The sequence below is a fragment of the Strix aluco genome, chromosome 13 (genome assembly GCF_031877795.1).
Source record: "Strix aluco isolate bStrAlu1 chromosome 13, bStrAlu1.hap1, whole genome shotgun sequence".
Classification (NCBI taxonomy): Eukaryota; Metazoa; Chordata; class Aves; order Strigiformes; family Strigidae; genus Strix; species Strix aluco.
In genome coordinates this window covers 21,616,633-21,632,553 of record NC_133943.1, presented here as the reverse complement: position 1 = coordinate 21,632,553, position 15,921 = coordinate 21,616,633, and the positions used below count along the sequence as shown (strand labels likewise).

Below are 15,921 nucleotides of genomic sequence, written 5' to 3'. Positions count from 1 at the left end.
ACTGTAGTAAAGTCTCTTGATAGAGCCCTAGCACCCCAAATTAATTCCATTTGGTAGGGACAGGAGAGCATCACATGGACTGAAAACTGGGTGGGGAGGACCATGAACAATGGATTAGGATAAACAGCAGTGTGTCAAATTGTCAGGGGAGTGAAGGAGAGTGCAGTGTTGGGAGCTAAAGTATTGCCAATTACTGCCCTTCATGGTGAGCTGCACACAGTTAACCTCTCCTGCATTTCCTTGGGGCTCCTACAGCAATTACGAGTACTTGGGAAGTTGGATCTGTTCATCTTTAGTTACCTGGGAAGGTTTCTCAGAACTTCCTTCATATGCCAGGGCTGATGTGTGATCCTGTCTGAGGTGTCGGTTTAGCTTTTGTTCATGTTCACAAAGACGCTTTCAGTTAATTATCTGGTATTTTGAACAGACATTTATTTACCACCAAATTACAGAGGGAGGGGTGCAAGTTGAAAACTGGGATGAAAAGCATAATAGGGTAGGCTGCGCTTGACTGTGATTTTCAGTCTTCATGATCCCCTGGTTTTGGGTGAGACCCAGGTAACTACTGGTGTGGGTCCTTGCTCAGAAGCATCATTGTAAAAGTGGATCTGGGATGGATCCTTCCTCTGCATGTGTACGGGCTCCTGTAAGAGCAGCATCTAGGTGAGCAGGAAGGCTTTGTTCTCGTGGTGTTTCAGGCTTGACCATTACGTAGAGGAACTGCCACTGCAGGGACAGACAGGGCATGAGGGTGAAGAGCAGTCACCTTTCACCGAGTGTGAGTACAGTGAGCTCAGCTTCTCCATCCTGCAGCCAGGGGGAGAGTGTGACCGGAGAGCGACACAGCCTCGGAGCAGCACTGAAGTATTTCTGAGCTGTGTGTGATAGTAGAGCTCCTGACGCGCCATCCCAAACTGACAGAAAACCAGAAAAACAGCACCAATATTCAGGTGCCTGTCTGAGAGGATGATTCAAGCCCTCTTGGTTTCATGAAGCCAAGGCTGCCTGGCGCTCTAGTGCGGTGTGGGAGGGAGCCAGCATCTCCAGAAATGAAAGGAGGATGAGGCTGGGGCTTAAGAGTGATGTTCAAGGTTTTCAAGATCATTGATTTTGCAAAGGAAGGAAAAAAATCTTGCATCTCACAACCAAGGTGAATTGAGACTGGAAGGACAAAGATGAGTAATTTTGGTTACTTGTGATTGGTGGCAGCTGGCATGGGCAAGGAGAAGAAAACAGAAAGAAGGGGCAGTGTAAGGGGCTGGAAGACAAAAGGAGAGATGGGCTACATCTTTGGGAATAGGTGGAACATTCCTTTTGCACCTGGGGACCAAAAGAGCTTCACAGGTCTCAACAGTTGATAATGTAGCTGGGTTCCCCATCACCTGCTAACTAGTGTACCCATTGCAGGAACAGCCTGTCTTGCAGGGACCCTGGGCCTTTTCCCAGAGGGGATCTAGTGTTGTCTGTTGGAGAGGTTGGGAGGTTGGGATCATGTATATATCCTTGAAGTCAGCCAGGTCCTGGGGCACACTGTGGGATGCAGTGTAGATGTGTATTACTAGGTTGTTTGTGTGTCTGGATCTTGGTGAGTTGGATGGATGTTGCAGGGCTGATCCTACCTCAGGGCAGGGATGTGGTCTGCTCAACTTCTGAAGTGTTCTTCCAAGGTTATTCTTGTAATCCTGGGATTTGCTGTCTTTGGGCCTTTCCATGTTGGTGCTGAAGATGGTAAAGATCAATCCAGGCGTTTCCAGGGCAGCTCCTCAGCACCACTGCACCTTCTACATGTTTAGCAGAAAGCAAGTCACCTGCACAGGATATTTAGACTGTTTCCTACAAAAATATTCCCCAGCAGAAGAGACCCCACTCTTCCCCATCAGGTTTTTCATACTGTGTCTCAGCCCCCTGAACATCCCTTTTCTGGGTTTGTAGGTGGGTGCTGTCTTCTGCGTGGAGCTATTCAAGGATGGCTTGGGGAGATGGTGAAGGGGAGGGGCAGTGAGAGTGCAGAAGTGAAGGAGCAGCTCTGGAGGAATTTTGCTTAAGCTGGAGTGCCTGGGCAAAGAGTGTTCTTCCTTCTGTCTAGCTCAACTGCTTCCTTGCTTTTCCCTGTCACTCTTGTATGGAGATGAGAACCATCCATGCTTATAATACAAGATGAATTCCACATTGTGCCCTGTCTTTTCTCAGGTCTTCCTTAGATCCCAAAGTCCTTCCGCTTGTTGTCACTGCTGCTTAAAATTGGCATTTGTGGTGGCATCCAGAGGTCCCGACTGCAGCATTGTTCCCCTTGTGCTATTCACAGCACAGAGTCATAACAAGAGACAGTCCCTGCCCCAAATATATTAAGTGGGATCTTTGAGAGAGGAAATGGAAGCACAGAGAAGGGATGTGAATTGTCCCACTTTACGCAACATTTCTGGGATAAAACCCAGCACTATTAATAGCTTTTTGCTCAACAACCATCTTTTGTTCAGAATTCTGGTTTTCACCTTAAGTTGTTTGTGTTGTGCAGGATCTGTTGGCCAGTTTGGCAAAAGTTCCTACCTTGTGATCTACAGCTAGATGTAAAGCAGGTCCAATAAACCCCTATCCATGTGAACTCAGCATAGTCTTTCTGCTTGGGCCACCACTATGTTGCCTGTTGTCTTTTCTTCACCCACGTTTCGCTGCTGCATTATTGGTCTTTGGTTTTGGTTGCTTGCATTCTGCAATATCTTCTAGAAAATTACTTGGGTCACACCTTCTGCTGCTGCTCTTCCCTAAATCCTTCAGTGGAGTAGCTAGACAACCAACAGGGGTTTGCTCACATCACAAACTCATATTTCTTTTACCTTCCTTCTTACTTGTTGGCCATGAATATTCTATAAAGTGAACTTTCTGCTGGAAATGTTTGTGGAAGCAGAAAATGTTGATTAAATTTTAACGAAGAGTCACAGGAAGCAAATTTTAAAATTGCAACTGTATGTTTGTGATAATAAGAGCTCTGTCACTGCTGTCAGGGACTAGAATTGATGGAGGCCACAAAATCTCTTTATCCAACCAAAATGAGCCAGAGTTGCTTGATTTTTTTTTTTTTAAACACAAGCCACAAACTGCTCATGAGCAATTTACAAGCCAAAAATTAGCCAGTATGGCTTTCCAGAGAATAGTTCTGAAGAATATTGCAATAAGCAATATTCAAATATAAAACGAGGGAAAATAAGGATAAAAAAATTAATCAGGAAGAGCTGACATCCTTGAGACTCCTGGCAACCATAAATCAGCCTGGTTGGGGGACATTTCAGTGTAAGCCACCCATCGCTGTGCTTCAGTGGGGGTCCGGAGCTATTCAGAACAATGCTGGGAAGCCACACTCTGGACAAGGCAGGAGACACGCTGTGTTAGTGTCTCCACTGGGCAGTGCCCAGAGTCCCAAACGGAATTTACAGCTAGCTGCTTCCCTGCAGCCCACGGAGGAGGGTGGCCCCTTCTCTGCGGGGCTGGGGCGCTCCCTTGGCTCGGCCAGCGCGCGGGCGCTGCCAGCATGGCGCGCAGCCGGCCCCTCGCAGCACAGCCTCTTCTCTTGTGCAAAGGGTCCTGCTGATTGCAGCAGAGAGGTCAGCACATGAGAAGAGAGCAGAACTCGGCCTGATGTGGGCTGTCACTCCAGCAGCGGCAGGGACCCAGGATGTCCTGGGCGTTGGGAGAATATTATAGTATAGGGTGGTAATTCCATCCACACTCGGTGGGTTTGAGCATGGATGTATCTGGCTGCCTCGAAAAAGCTGTCTCAGGGATGATCTTTATTTTCTTTCCTTTTCCTGTGTTTGGATGAAAAACAGACCTGCGGTCACTGTCTGAGGTTCTTTTGGTACCAGTGCTTTAAAGCATTTCTTGAACTAACAGAAAAACTTTTAGTCTTTCTAATATAACATTACAGAGAACAAACAAGTCTTTAATGCAAGCCCCAAGGTCTCTTGTGGGGTGATCCCGATAAAAACACGGCTTTCTGTTTTGGAAATACCCTCTGGTGGATTTGTCAAAACCCTGCCAGAGACAGTGGTGAACTTTCAAAGTAAGCAGAGACATGGAAAAAAATACTGTAATTAAGACTGCAAGTAGTTGGCGTTTGTCACGGAATGCTAGCAAATGTGATTTTATAGGTTAAAAGTAAAAAATCTTCCTGCCTCAATGTTAGAGACCGCTAATCGAATTTATTTGTCCAGACATTAAAGTGCTTTCTTCTTTGAAGTCCTACTTTGTGCAGTGTTTGTACCTGGTGGTGTGTGAAATCCCAGGACGTCCTCTGGCCCAGGACTTCCTGGGAGGTCGAAATATCAAAAAAAAGTTGCAAGCTGGGCTGCTGCATCTGCCCTTCACTTGACTTCTGCTTGCCCTGAATTAACATCTGCATAACTGATCCCAGGTTTTGCTGACTTTCTCCCACTTGCCAATGTTAAGCATGTTTAAAAACACTTGTTAAAACTGACTCACACCTGTGAGTCTTCTGGGGAAGGGAAGGTGGCAGATTGTGGGCTGGGCTTGAACAGTCTCTCCGCAGTGAGGTGCTGCAGACTGCTCTGTGTTTATGGTCTTCCTGACCTCAGGCCTCACATCTCAGTAATTTAACACCTCTGGGGTCCTTATTCTATTTAAATGCAATATATTGAGAGAGGACGAAAGAGATGTCCAGAAGTGCTGTGCTATCTAAGAGTGCATCCCCGCTCCTTCGCTTTTACACCTAACTTTGATGGGCACAAGACAGGGCTAAGCAGAGAGAGAGAGGTTTACCTGGTAAACCTTGTGCCTCACTCAAACAAAGACGTGGTTGCATTTATCTGTTTGTAGTGGTCCTTCTTGCTGATTTATCTGAAGGACTCGGTGGGTGGTGGTTGGGGTTGTTCTGTACCTACAGCATTGCAGCAGCTCTTGTTTTTTCAAATTTACCTACAGTGCTGCTGCCAGTCCATGATGGTGTGTTTTCTGTCCCCTTGTTATTGGGAGAGCCCAGGCAGTGCAGGCAGTCTCTGTTAAAAGAATTTCAGCTTCCCTTTAACTGAGCTTTTCCCCCCCATGTTTTAAAGAAACACTCCTGTGGTTGACAGAACTGTAAAACACTAAATTTTTTTTTTCATCCCTTTCTAGAACCAATGCTATTACACTAATGGCCATTTTACATCAGCAAATCCTTCCCTGTAACCAAAACACAGCCTTTAGCTTTGCCATGACCATAAGGGGTCTATATATGGTTTCATGTACAGATTTCGTAATAAACATTTAATGAAACAAGTTTTTTTGCTTAGATTGATTTGTCTCCTGGGGTGAGGGTTACACTTTCCTTTGGTGATTGAAAGATGATGGATGCTACCCAGGTCTTTACCATGGTGCTAGGACAAGTAATTTATACTTAGTGTTCAGTGACTGAGACAAAGAATTAATGTATTTTAAAGTTTTGGATGCTCTGGGTAATTAATTTGTTGGCTGGGTCTTGACTGGCAGTCCATAGAGTATGGGTGGGCCATTTTTCTAGCTGATTGTGAAGATAGAGATAAAGCTATATTTTATGAATTGCTGTTTCCAAGGTCATCTGGAAATTGAGCAGTTCATAAAATATATCTTTGTTCAAAGATATATTTGATTATATAAAATATGATCCCAGAATCAATTGGGTACAAACAAGATGTTGCCTTTAGGGTTGAAAACACATTGTTAGAGGCATGAAGAGCAGAAATTGTCGCTGCTGTCTTTGTGTGGCTATTGTTTTTGGTTTTAATAGGAACAGAATGAATGACATTTTTCCACCAGACCACTTATGCTCAACTATACCTCCAGGACAACTTCCTGGCCAAAAATATTCAAAACAAACAAACACAATAGCAATTCTACTCCAATTACATTGTTTGCAAACCAGCTAGTGTTCATAGAGTACTAGGTTTGGCAAATCCAAGCATTTCAGCCCTGGATTTTAATATTGGCTATTTGCATGTGAATTACTTGTAGCTGTTGTGTCATTCAGGTAAGTGTTTGAGTGGCCATGTGCATGGGCACCTCCAGCATTTCTGCCCAATCTGTGATAAAAGCATACCCTAGCTGTCTTTAACAATTTGAGTGAAAAGCCTGGATATTGGGAAGACATCCTTGCCCAGTAGCCAAATGCTCATTGATTTCAGTGGAGCTGAGATTTCAGCCTAGGGCTGTGGACCAAATCATACACCAATTTCAAAACTTTCACTTGAAAGAAGAATAACTAAATATTAAGTGTGGAAAAGAGAAAGACAGAGGAGGAGGAATTTATCAGTTGCTCTTTTACGTAAATAGAGCCAGTATTTATAAGAGGAGAGTGAACTTGATGGCTTTGTGGCACCTTTTCATGTGATTTGAGCTGCCAGAGGCATCCTATAGAGAGCAAACCTAAATCAGCAAACCTGCTTGTGACTCTTCAGTCAATTTTCTTTGGCCGATGGGAATGGTCATGGAAATACTTGTTGTTTTAACTCCCAGTTTTAAATATATACAGTGCTGTGGATCGGTATTGCAGTCATTTCTCCTCCCTGAGATAGAGGGCTACAGGAACTTAGTTAAGGGAAAAGAACTTATATGGTAGGGATGCTATGGGGCATGTACAGAGGAATAATGCAGCCATTTTGGCTCCAGCAATGTTTCCAAGCTTCATTCCAACCCCAGGTCTGCTGATCTCAGTCTTTTCAGCATCTTAACACTTCAGTCATCTGGGTCCTCTCCACAACACTGTCTGTCCTCTGTGAGTCAGCTGGGTGGATGTTCTCAGCAGACCCTCTAGGACCTGGAGGAATGGCTCCTGCACTGTCATACCTAGTGTCTCCAGCTATCAAAGTGGGACCTCTCCCAGAAACACAAAGCTCTGCCTCTGACTCGTGCTGGCGTACCTCTGTGGGAAAGGCACAGCAGCATGATGAATGCTAGGCACAGAGTGCATCTCCCGTGTCCTTGGAGAGCTTTAGGTTATTAACCGTTGCTGAAGCCTGTGTCTTTGCAGTTACTGCACAGATAGACCCATGGACAGTGGATGCGAGATGTAAATGCTCAAAGTGAGCCACGATGTCTAGTGCTGGCTCTCCCAGTGGAGACCTCACTGTCATAGATCTAGTAAGAGAAACATGGTTGTGTGTTAATTAAAAGGCCTAATAGTGGCTACAGCAGAATGCTTCCCCTTGAAAATTTATATTGGACATTGTGGTTTACCTGCCATGTACCCCTGACCAGGCTGCAGAGATCTGAGTGAGCTGCTGCAGTGTGCAAAGACAGTCATGTTAAAAGCTGTGAGAAAGTCTGATCGTCCTTTTTGCGTAAATTGGAAATATAAGTTGCCTAAAGCATAAAGCATATTACAGATACCATATTATATTTTATCTTTTCAGTTTTGTAGTTACCCACTGGTGGGTTGTGGCAGAGGTTGGTATAGGGCGATATGTTGGTTTGACATCAAGGTTCTCTCCTGCAGGCTCTGGACTGCATGTGGTTTGTGGAGGTTGTGTCTATCCGTTGATTAAAGCCGGGGTCTTTCACTCCCTCCCGTGTTTCAGATACAGTTGTAGTTAAATACAGCCCTGTTACCTTCAGGGGCATTGGAGGGTCACAGACTCAGAGGAGTTCTTGTGACCCTGCCACCAAAGAGTTGAACCCTGTTCAGAGTTGCAGCTGCAGATGCCACAGCCTGCCTAGATGCACAGCAGTGACTGCGTCTTTACCCTCTCTATAAAAACACAGAAAAAAGGAGGACGAACACTTAGAGCATGGAAAGTGTTAAGCAAGGCTTTTTTTCAAGTGGGTCTTATGTTTCCATTCCTTCTGACTGGAGGGCGTTTTCTTCCGAGTAGGTCCCTCTTTGACAAGTTGGCATTTGCAGCCAGTATTGAAAAGGTCAAAGAGTCAAGGTGGTCAGGAGCTGCTGCTGCTGCTGAGATTCAGTTTTGTCTCCTTGTCCAATAAAAGCCAAAGCAAACAGAGGCCAAAGGAACATCACATCTGATAAAAACAGTACAGGCAACAAGCATACCAGAAGCAGTAGGGCTGCATTAGCCAAGAAGTAGGATGTATTGGCCCAGTGCAGAGTATGTTGGCTCACCAAAGACACGTCTGGTCTCCAGACATGTATGGTGATGCCCAGTGCCAGGGACGTGTGTCCTCACCTTGTAGTAGAGATGACAGAGATGGGAAAAATTCTGTTTGGTAAGGAGTCGCCACCTTAGCAAAAGTTTGTATTTGAATTTGGGGCAAGTCGAAGCTGCAAAACATTTCCCATGGAAAGATGAATTCTGGAATTTTCTATCTGGGAGAAGATTGAAACCCTTCCATCTGAGGTGCCCTACATAAAAGGGAAGGCCTGTACTCCTGTGGGTGAGCAAAGTGGTGGGGACTCTCCTGAAGGAGCTTAGTGACCTTTGAGACATGACTTGGGCAGGTGTCATGCCTCCAGATCCTGTACTTCAATGGCAAGGAGCCTGAAAGGCTCAAGGTGCCTGTAGCATTCTTTGGGTGTCCAGATTACCCTGTTGAGAACTGGAAGCACAGACCCTTGGAGACACTGCTGGACCTGCAGCTTCTCCACCCCAGCACAGTAGCCGAGAGGCTGGAAGCCCTGGCACCTGTGTGGAAGGGCTGTCCTGGGGCCAATGGCTTGGGCAGTCTGAGTGTGCTGAAAGCCATTACTCTGAGGGAGGCATGTCAAGGCATCATCTGTGAGTTTGTAGGTTCTAACTCTCCTTGCATTTCCCCCTGTTCCTGTGAGAAAGCATTTTTCAGCCTCCCTTTTCCATGGCCATAGGAATTCAAGCTAAGTTGCCTTCTTCCTCAGCTGCTCAGACACAGAAGGATCCTGTTCCTCTCAGTTCTCCAGATCCACCTACCTAAACATTTTGCCACCCGTGTGTGCCAGGCAGTGTGGGGAAGCCTCCAGTGGTTGGCACTGCATTCTCTGGAGGAGGCCAGGAAGATAAGTCACATCTACTCATGAAGTCTATTGCCCAGAGATCCCAGATGTGTCTGTGGATTGTCCACTCTGGAGGATCTCCCACAGTGAGCAAGACACAGCTCTTGAAGCAGTGTTTGTGGCTAGTGTTGCTGGCTGTTCAAGAGTTCCCTGAGCACCTTTCCCAGGAGGACTTGCTTCTGCTTTATGCTGCCGAGGGGTTGTTTATGTATGATGTTTTGTGGGTGGGATGTGGTTTTGTTACTGCTCCATTGTTGGACTCTCTTTGGGCACTCTGCCCGTTTATGATTAATGATGTTTTGAGCTGAGGGTCTAAGGTGCTTTCAGGTACCAGAAGTAAAAGAGATGTTGTTATCATCAAGGTACTTCAGTGTAATATCAAATTTAATCAGAAGTGAATTAATTAAAGCAGTGTATAATTATAAGTCCTTTTATGGTGGATGTTCAAGCAATTCATATGGCCTAATTTAGAGCTCAATTTTTTAGACTTTTGTAACCCTCTCCTCTCCATGAGAAGGTGGTAACTTGGCAGTAGATGCCAGGACTGCTGTCAGAGGGCAAAACTCTCCTAGAAAGGCCTCTTAGTGAAACATGATTCTTGAAACAGGTTAGGAAATTGTGTGCATTTGTTGATCCCAGCCCCAGCACATTTTAGGGTTAATTCTTATGGCTTACACAACTTGTGTAGGCTGGCATCTAATGGTTGCTTGGGTTTCATCTGACCTTGGAGTGAGCAAAAACCTGTAGAAAATCTGTATTTATTGTTGGTCTCAGCTCTAGCAGAATTAAACTTTCCCTTCTGCAGCACAGCATACTCTTGATGTGGTTGTCTGTTAGAAAATTGCCTGGAGCGCAGCTTCCTCTTCTGTCCAATACCTCAGGCTTTGTGAGTTTGGTTGTTCTTCACGCCCGTAGAGAGGAGACTTGGATAGAGGAGGGGTTGACAGGATTGCAAGGTGACCTAAATGATTGCCTGAAGCTACCTGTAGCCTCAGTCTGACAAGCGCAGCCAAAAGCCTCCTCCCCATTTTCATGAACCCAGCGGCAGCGGTGGCTGAGCAGTGTGTGTGGCTGAACTAGCTGTGGAGGAGACTACAAGCTGGCAGACCAGAGCCATGAGATTCGGATGGCGAGGAGCTGAAATGGCAGCTTCAGCTCAGCTTGCGCCACGGTGACGGGGTGACTTGGGTGGCCATGGTTCGGTGTTTTGGCTCTGACGAAAGCTGTGCTGGCTCATCTGAGAAGCAGTAACCTGTGTGGAGGAGGCTGGGAAGCCGGGAGCTGGTGGAAACGTGAGGAAATTGGACCTGGATCCCGCTTGGTATACATCTGAGACTGTTTGCCAGGGATAGTATGTTATCTTGGTATGTATGAAGCTAGTGACTTTGTTCTCCCAATGTATTTGAAAAAGTGACCAAAAATGTTCAGAGCACTAAAGAAAGGGGGCACTTTTAAAATCCTCACGTGTGTTTGAACCAAGCACATGACTTTCTGAGCTGCACCTCTGTGATTTGGGCAGGACAGAGATAGGAAATGGGTTGATGTTGAAGCTGAAAATGAACCAAAATGTAAAACTTGGACATACTACAGTGTTAGCACTCTGTGCGCTGCTTTGGTCTCTCAAGCTACTTTAGTTTACTGCTGGAGAAGGTTGAAAGGTGATTCATTCATAGTTTACAAGAACCTAAAAAGGAGAGAGGTTTCTGGTTGCTAGATGGGATTCAAATTTACCAGAGAAAGGCAGAGAGATCTCTTGGCTGGAAGCCAAAGTTAGAGAAATTCAGGCTAGGAATAAGGGCTGCAGTTTAAACAATATGGATAAAAAACAGTGGAAGGTCTTTGGCTGGCATTAAGCAGACTTACCAGCAGTTAATGGCTCTAAATGAGGATTTCTGTGTTTTTCTCAGAGATGCAGGAATTATAAAGAGAGACTTTCCAGTCCAGAGCAGCTCTTCCAGGAGACCAAGGCTGGGCTTCCCTTTCCACTGGTGCAGCCTGTGCGTGGCTCTGGGTGCTGTGTCCCCAGGCCTGGGGCTCTGCCTGCTCTTCCCATGATGCTGTCCAAACACAAGCCACGCTTGTAGTGTAGCAGTAAGGTGCCCAGATGTGCTGGGTGTCAGGGAGCACAGCTCTGTTTCTTTGTGCACAGCGCTTTTCCCAGACACAGTCCAAAATATTTCTGGATTGGAGTCCCCTTTCACTAGCCTGTCTGATTCAACTGGAGAATTACAGTCCATGAAGTGTGGTTTGCGAGCTGAATGTACTGTCCTGTTCCCTCCTGTAGTAAGACAGCAGAAAACATGCAATCTGAGGAGGAAACATGTTCTCCTCCCTTTTTCTGGGCAGGACTCTGCTGGAGGGGTGTGATGCAGGTAGAGCCCCTGCCCTGTGTGAGTGTCAGCTCCATCTCTGCCACGCATGGCATATGTCTCTTTGGACCTGCCTCTTTAGGAATGGCATGTAATTTATCACTGGTGACCAAGAGCACAAGGTGCAAGAAATGCATATGCTTGGACGAGGTGTGATTCATGTCGGTGGGGAGGAACCAAGGAATAGAGATCTTGGAAGGTTTCTTGCTTGTCCTTGGCCCTCTCCTTCAACAATCACCAGGTTTCTGAGCTTTGCTCTGCTCTTGCCAGCATTTTCTGGGGAGAGGGACAGTGCTGACACATCTTTCTCCCAGGCCATGCTGCCTGCTTCATTATTGTGCAGCCCACAAGCCTGGAAATAATAGATGCACCAATGCCAAGGTCAGGACCTTCCCAGTATTTAAGGCATATTTAATATTTAAGGTATACTGTTGACATGGTACAGGGTGACCTCAGTGTACAACAGGAGCCAACCAACACACATTCAGACAGAATAAATATTTGACAGAGTCTATTTCTCTATTCCCCAAAATGACCCCTATAAAAGCAAGGTCCTGTTTACCTTCCCGGCTCTCTGTGCACAGTGTTCTGAGAAGAGACAAGCTCGCTTCTCCATTCATTGCCTTCCTGCTCTTCTGGGTGACCCATTTCCAGGCAAGGATCAGCAATACTGGCTTCACAAAACCCAGGACACCTTGGATTTTCACAGAGCTCCTGAAATTTGGGGAAAACTCAGTTCTTGTTCAGAAGTCTCTCTGTCTGTGCCAAAGCACAGTGACCTGGGAAACACTGCAAGACATTGGTGTGCAGCCTGAAGCAATTGCCTGCAGCTGTCCAAGTTTTTTCTGTGGTCCCTGCCCCAGTAGCTCATGTGCAGCCCTCCCCATCCTGTTGCCTGTGGCACAGGTTTCTAGGGAGCCTGCAGCAGGGTTGAGTGTGCAAAAATATCAGTCAGGAAGAATAGTTGGTGGGATTTATTATTTTTTTTCCTTGGTGTGCTAAACATGCTTTCTTTGCACTACTGGATCTTAAGTTTGCTTCTGTGCCTTGGTGCCCATGGAGCTGTGCAGCTCGGAGTCAGCATAAGGTCCCGTGTGCTTGGGATCAGACCTGCTGCGTTACCCACCCGTGTGCTGCCAGGCACCTCTCCTCTCACACTTGCAGACATCGCTGGGTTTGCATTTCAGTCAGTGTGAGCTTTGCTCAGACAATTTGTGTTACCCTGAATTGTTCCATTTCTGTCCATGTTTGTATCTTTTCAATTAAGGACAATTTTGCTTCTCATACCCTCCGCACATGAAACAAAGCAAAATGAAAGTCTACCTACCACACGAGCATATGCCTGATGATCGCTGTGCTTTTTATTTTGTGCAAGATCGCTTTCAGTGAAAACAGTCTTTAAATAAAACCGGCCTATGATAACTTAGCTTGGCATGAAGAATGAATGGAGACATGCGAAGATCTATAAAACAGCGATTGCTCTAATGCAACCCATCCAGTTCCTCCTCCTTTGATTGCTCTTCCATATCGCAAGATCAGAATGCACAAGGCAATTAGAAGATGATTTGTTTATATTAGACAGAGGAAATACTTTATCTGTAACACATCTTAGACAAGTGGAAACCATTGTTACCAACATTCTTAAGGCAAAACCAGCAACTTGCTATTTTTTTTTTTAAGGTTAATGCTGAGAATGAAAAAGGGAGCTAGAAGAGTGCAGACCTGTCAGTTGAAAGAAAAATTGCAAGCCTGCTAATCCTTTCTTGTCAGGTTTAATATGAAGCCTGGCAGAGATTGATAAGAAGTGTCTCCCTCTCTGCCTCATGTTCCAGGTGCATGGTAAAATCACCTCTCTGAAACACCCATGAAAGCTCACATGCAGAGCCAGGCTTCAGGCTGGAAAGGCTGCTGGCCATCCTGACACTGCAGGTCCTGGCCAGCCTGATGCTGCAGGTCCTAAGGCCATTTTAAATAGCTTTATTCTTTCATTTTTCTAACTGCAACATGAAGAATAGGTGTCCCTCCCCTTTCATCCTTTATACGTGCAGGTTTTCATTGCAGCCCCTCTCAGTGGCTGTTGATCTGCTGCTGATGCTGTCGAGCTGAATGACCGTCCATCTTAGCAGCAGGCACAGAGCATCCATGGCACACACTGCTGGGGGACAGGGGACCACTCTCTGTGACCTGCCTCTGCTCCTTGTGCAGCGAAATGCTCTGGCTGTGGTTGGTGGGGTTGTGGGACTGGCAGCATGCCTGTTGGCAGTGGCAGAGGTCATGTATGCGTTGGTAATCATCGGCAGCAATGTCAGGATGCAGGGAAAAATAGTCTCCAAAGAACTTGAGCTCCTGCATCCGCGGCTCTGGCATGGTGGGAGAGCCTGGAGAGCACAGCAAACCCCTAAGCTAGCAGAAGACATGCAGGTCCTGCCTACATGAGTAAGGACAGCCATGGAGCAGTCAAATCTGGCCACGTGTAGCAGAGAAAACAGCGAGCCAGACCCAGGGGCTCCCTCTGTTCCTCATGGGAATGTTTCTGACTCTGTGCTCCTTCCCTACCTGTGTGCTGGTAGAACCTGGGTAGCCAAGCTGGCATGCAGCCCCTCTCCAGCCATCACACGGCAGCAGGGGCAGCAAACGCTTTTCCCACGGGAGGGGGCTTGGTGGGCTCACATCACTTGTGCGCAGCCTCTGAAAGAGGCAGGTTTCACATTGTCTGGTTTCTCTTTTTGTAGCTGTCCCTCCCAAACTGAAGAAACTGAAAAGCCCAAACGTTCATGTCGGTGAAAAGATTTCACTGAAATGTGAGGCGACTGCTGGAAACCCTCAGCCGTCCTACAAATGGTTTAAAGATGGCAAAGAGCTGAAGAAGAGCAAAGACATCCGGATCAAGTATGGGAATGGGAAGTAAGTATGCAATGGGGCTGCTTTGCCTCTGCTCACTAATGCTGAGTGTCTGGGTCCGGGGGACCGTCTGGCTAGAAGTGGTGCTGTGCTCTCCAAGTCACTGCTGAGCGACACTGCGATGCTTCCTTGGAGTCACAGGGCCATGCCCAGTCCATTTACCATGCCCGAGAGAGTGACCAAAATTCCCAGTTTCCTCAGAGAGTAGTGGAGAGAGGGGTGCAAGGAGTGCACAGGATAGATGCTGGGTTTGTAGATGGGGCTCTCCTTGGGTAACTGTGTCATTGGGTATCATCTGAGATGGGTGTCCAGTGACCTGGGAAGACAACTCTTTCCCTATTAGCTGTAGCCTGGTTGTAGGCAGCTCAGGTTACCAGGGGTGAATCCTGCTTTGTGATTCGGTGTTTGAACGCAGAAGCTATCCAAACTCAGCGGTTGCCCCACCAGCCAACAGCAGGCCTGCGTAAATGTGGGAGGAATTGCTCTGTTCTCCCCTAAATTTAGGTGCACTCAAAAGCATCTAAGGCAACTGCAAGGATGAAAGAGCACATCACGATACTATCTGGTATGGGCCTATAGTCACCCACTGAGGCCTTGTCTCACTCAAGACCTTGCATCGCTGCACCCAGGGCAAGCTCCATCGTGGCTGCCCCAAACTCCCCACGCAGCAAAGGTCTTGAGCAGCTGCTCTCAGTGAGTGTCATCCTAGGGACTGCCTCATTCAGGCACTGCAAAAACACCAGGAGAAATAGGCCCCAGTGACTAAGCTAAAGGGTTCTCAATGGAAATTGATTTAAATGGATTTTTTAACGGTTTTCTAGGTCAAATATTTACATATGATGTATCTTAAAATTATTCCATAATCGTAACTATGCTTACATTCATATATCCTGACCTAACCAGCAACAAAATCAGCTTGCAACTGCCTGACCCCTTGGAAAATTCGAAACTAATTCTTTGCTAACATATGTTATGTCTGTGTGTATGAAAAATAGCTCACTTCTTCTCATTATGGACTTGATAGAGTATTAATGTTTAAAATTAGAAGCCACTAAAAATCAGTCAGAAAAATCAGTTAGTGCTCGAATGGGTCATTGTCAATTGCTCTAATTTAATTTCAGTTCTCTTGGTTTTGATTTCAGAGTCACACCCAAAATGGTTGACCTCCTTACAGTAATAACTGTAAGATTCATGGCTCTTTTTGGATGAGGTAGAGAGGTGGTCAGTGCGAGGCTTAGGCTAGAAACACCAGCAGATCCAGGATAACAGGCTTGTACGTAGCCGTCTGCTCAGGAAGGGCTGTCTGGGCTTGCAGGCAGCAGAGGTGGGGCAGAACTGCCTGCCTCTTTGCTCTGTTGCCCTCAGTATTTCTGTGGCCCTTGTCAGCCTCATGGCCGCAGTTGTTTACTGCTGGGTACTGGAGCTGGGATGCCCTGGAGGAATGTCTGCACCAAGCACTGCAGCCAGGCGTGGGAAGCCTGCCTGTGGACGCTGCATCCCTGCGGGCAGGCAGCTTGTGGGACCCTGAGCTCCCTGGTGCTGGGGTCTTGCAGGGATGTTGGGGAGCTATTTCCCTCAGAGCTAGAGAGCAATCAGCCCCAGACCAAACACCCGGCAAAACTCTCTGGGGAGGGATCCTGGCAATGGTGAGAAGTGCCTCTTGCAGCATTTCCCTGCTGTGCTCCCAGAGATCACAGTTCT

At 46.6% G+C, this 15,921-nt stretch overlaps 1 protein-coding gene across 5 annotated transcripts in view; it reads left to right on the top strand.

The window, feature by feature from the left end:
* The window catches only part of NRG2 (neuregulin 2), a 171,689-nt gene that overhangs the window by 94,181 nt on the left and 61,587 nt on the right, over positions 1–15,921 (top strand). For all 5 annotated transcript variants that reach the window (XM_074839009.1, XM_074839010.1, XM_074839008.1 and 2 more), the window contains exon 2: positions 14,052–14,223. In XM_074839009.1, the coding sequence (XP_074695110.1) occupies positions 14,052–14,223 (172 nt within the window). The remainder of the gene's footprint in view (positions 1–14,051; positions 14,224–15,921) is intronic.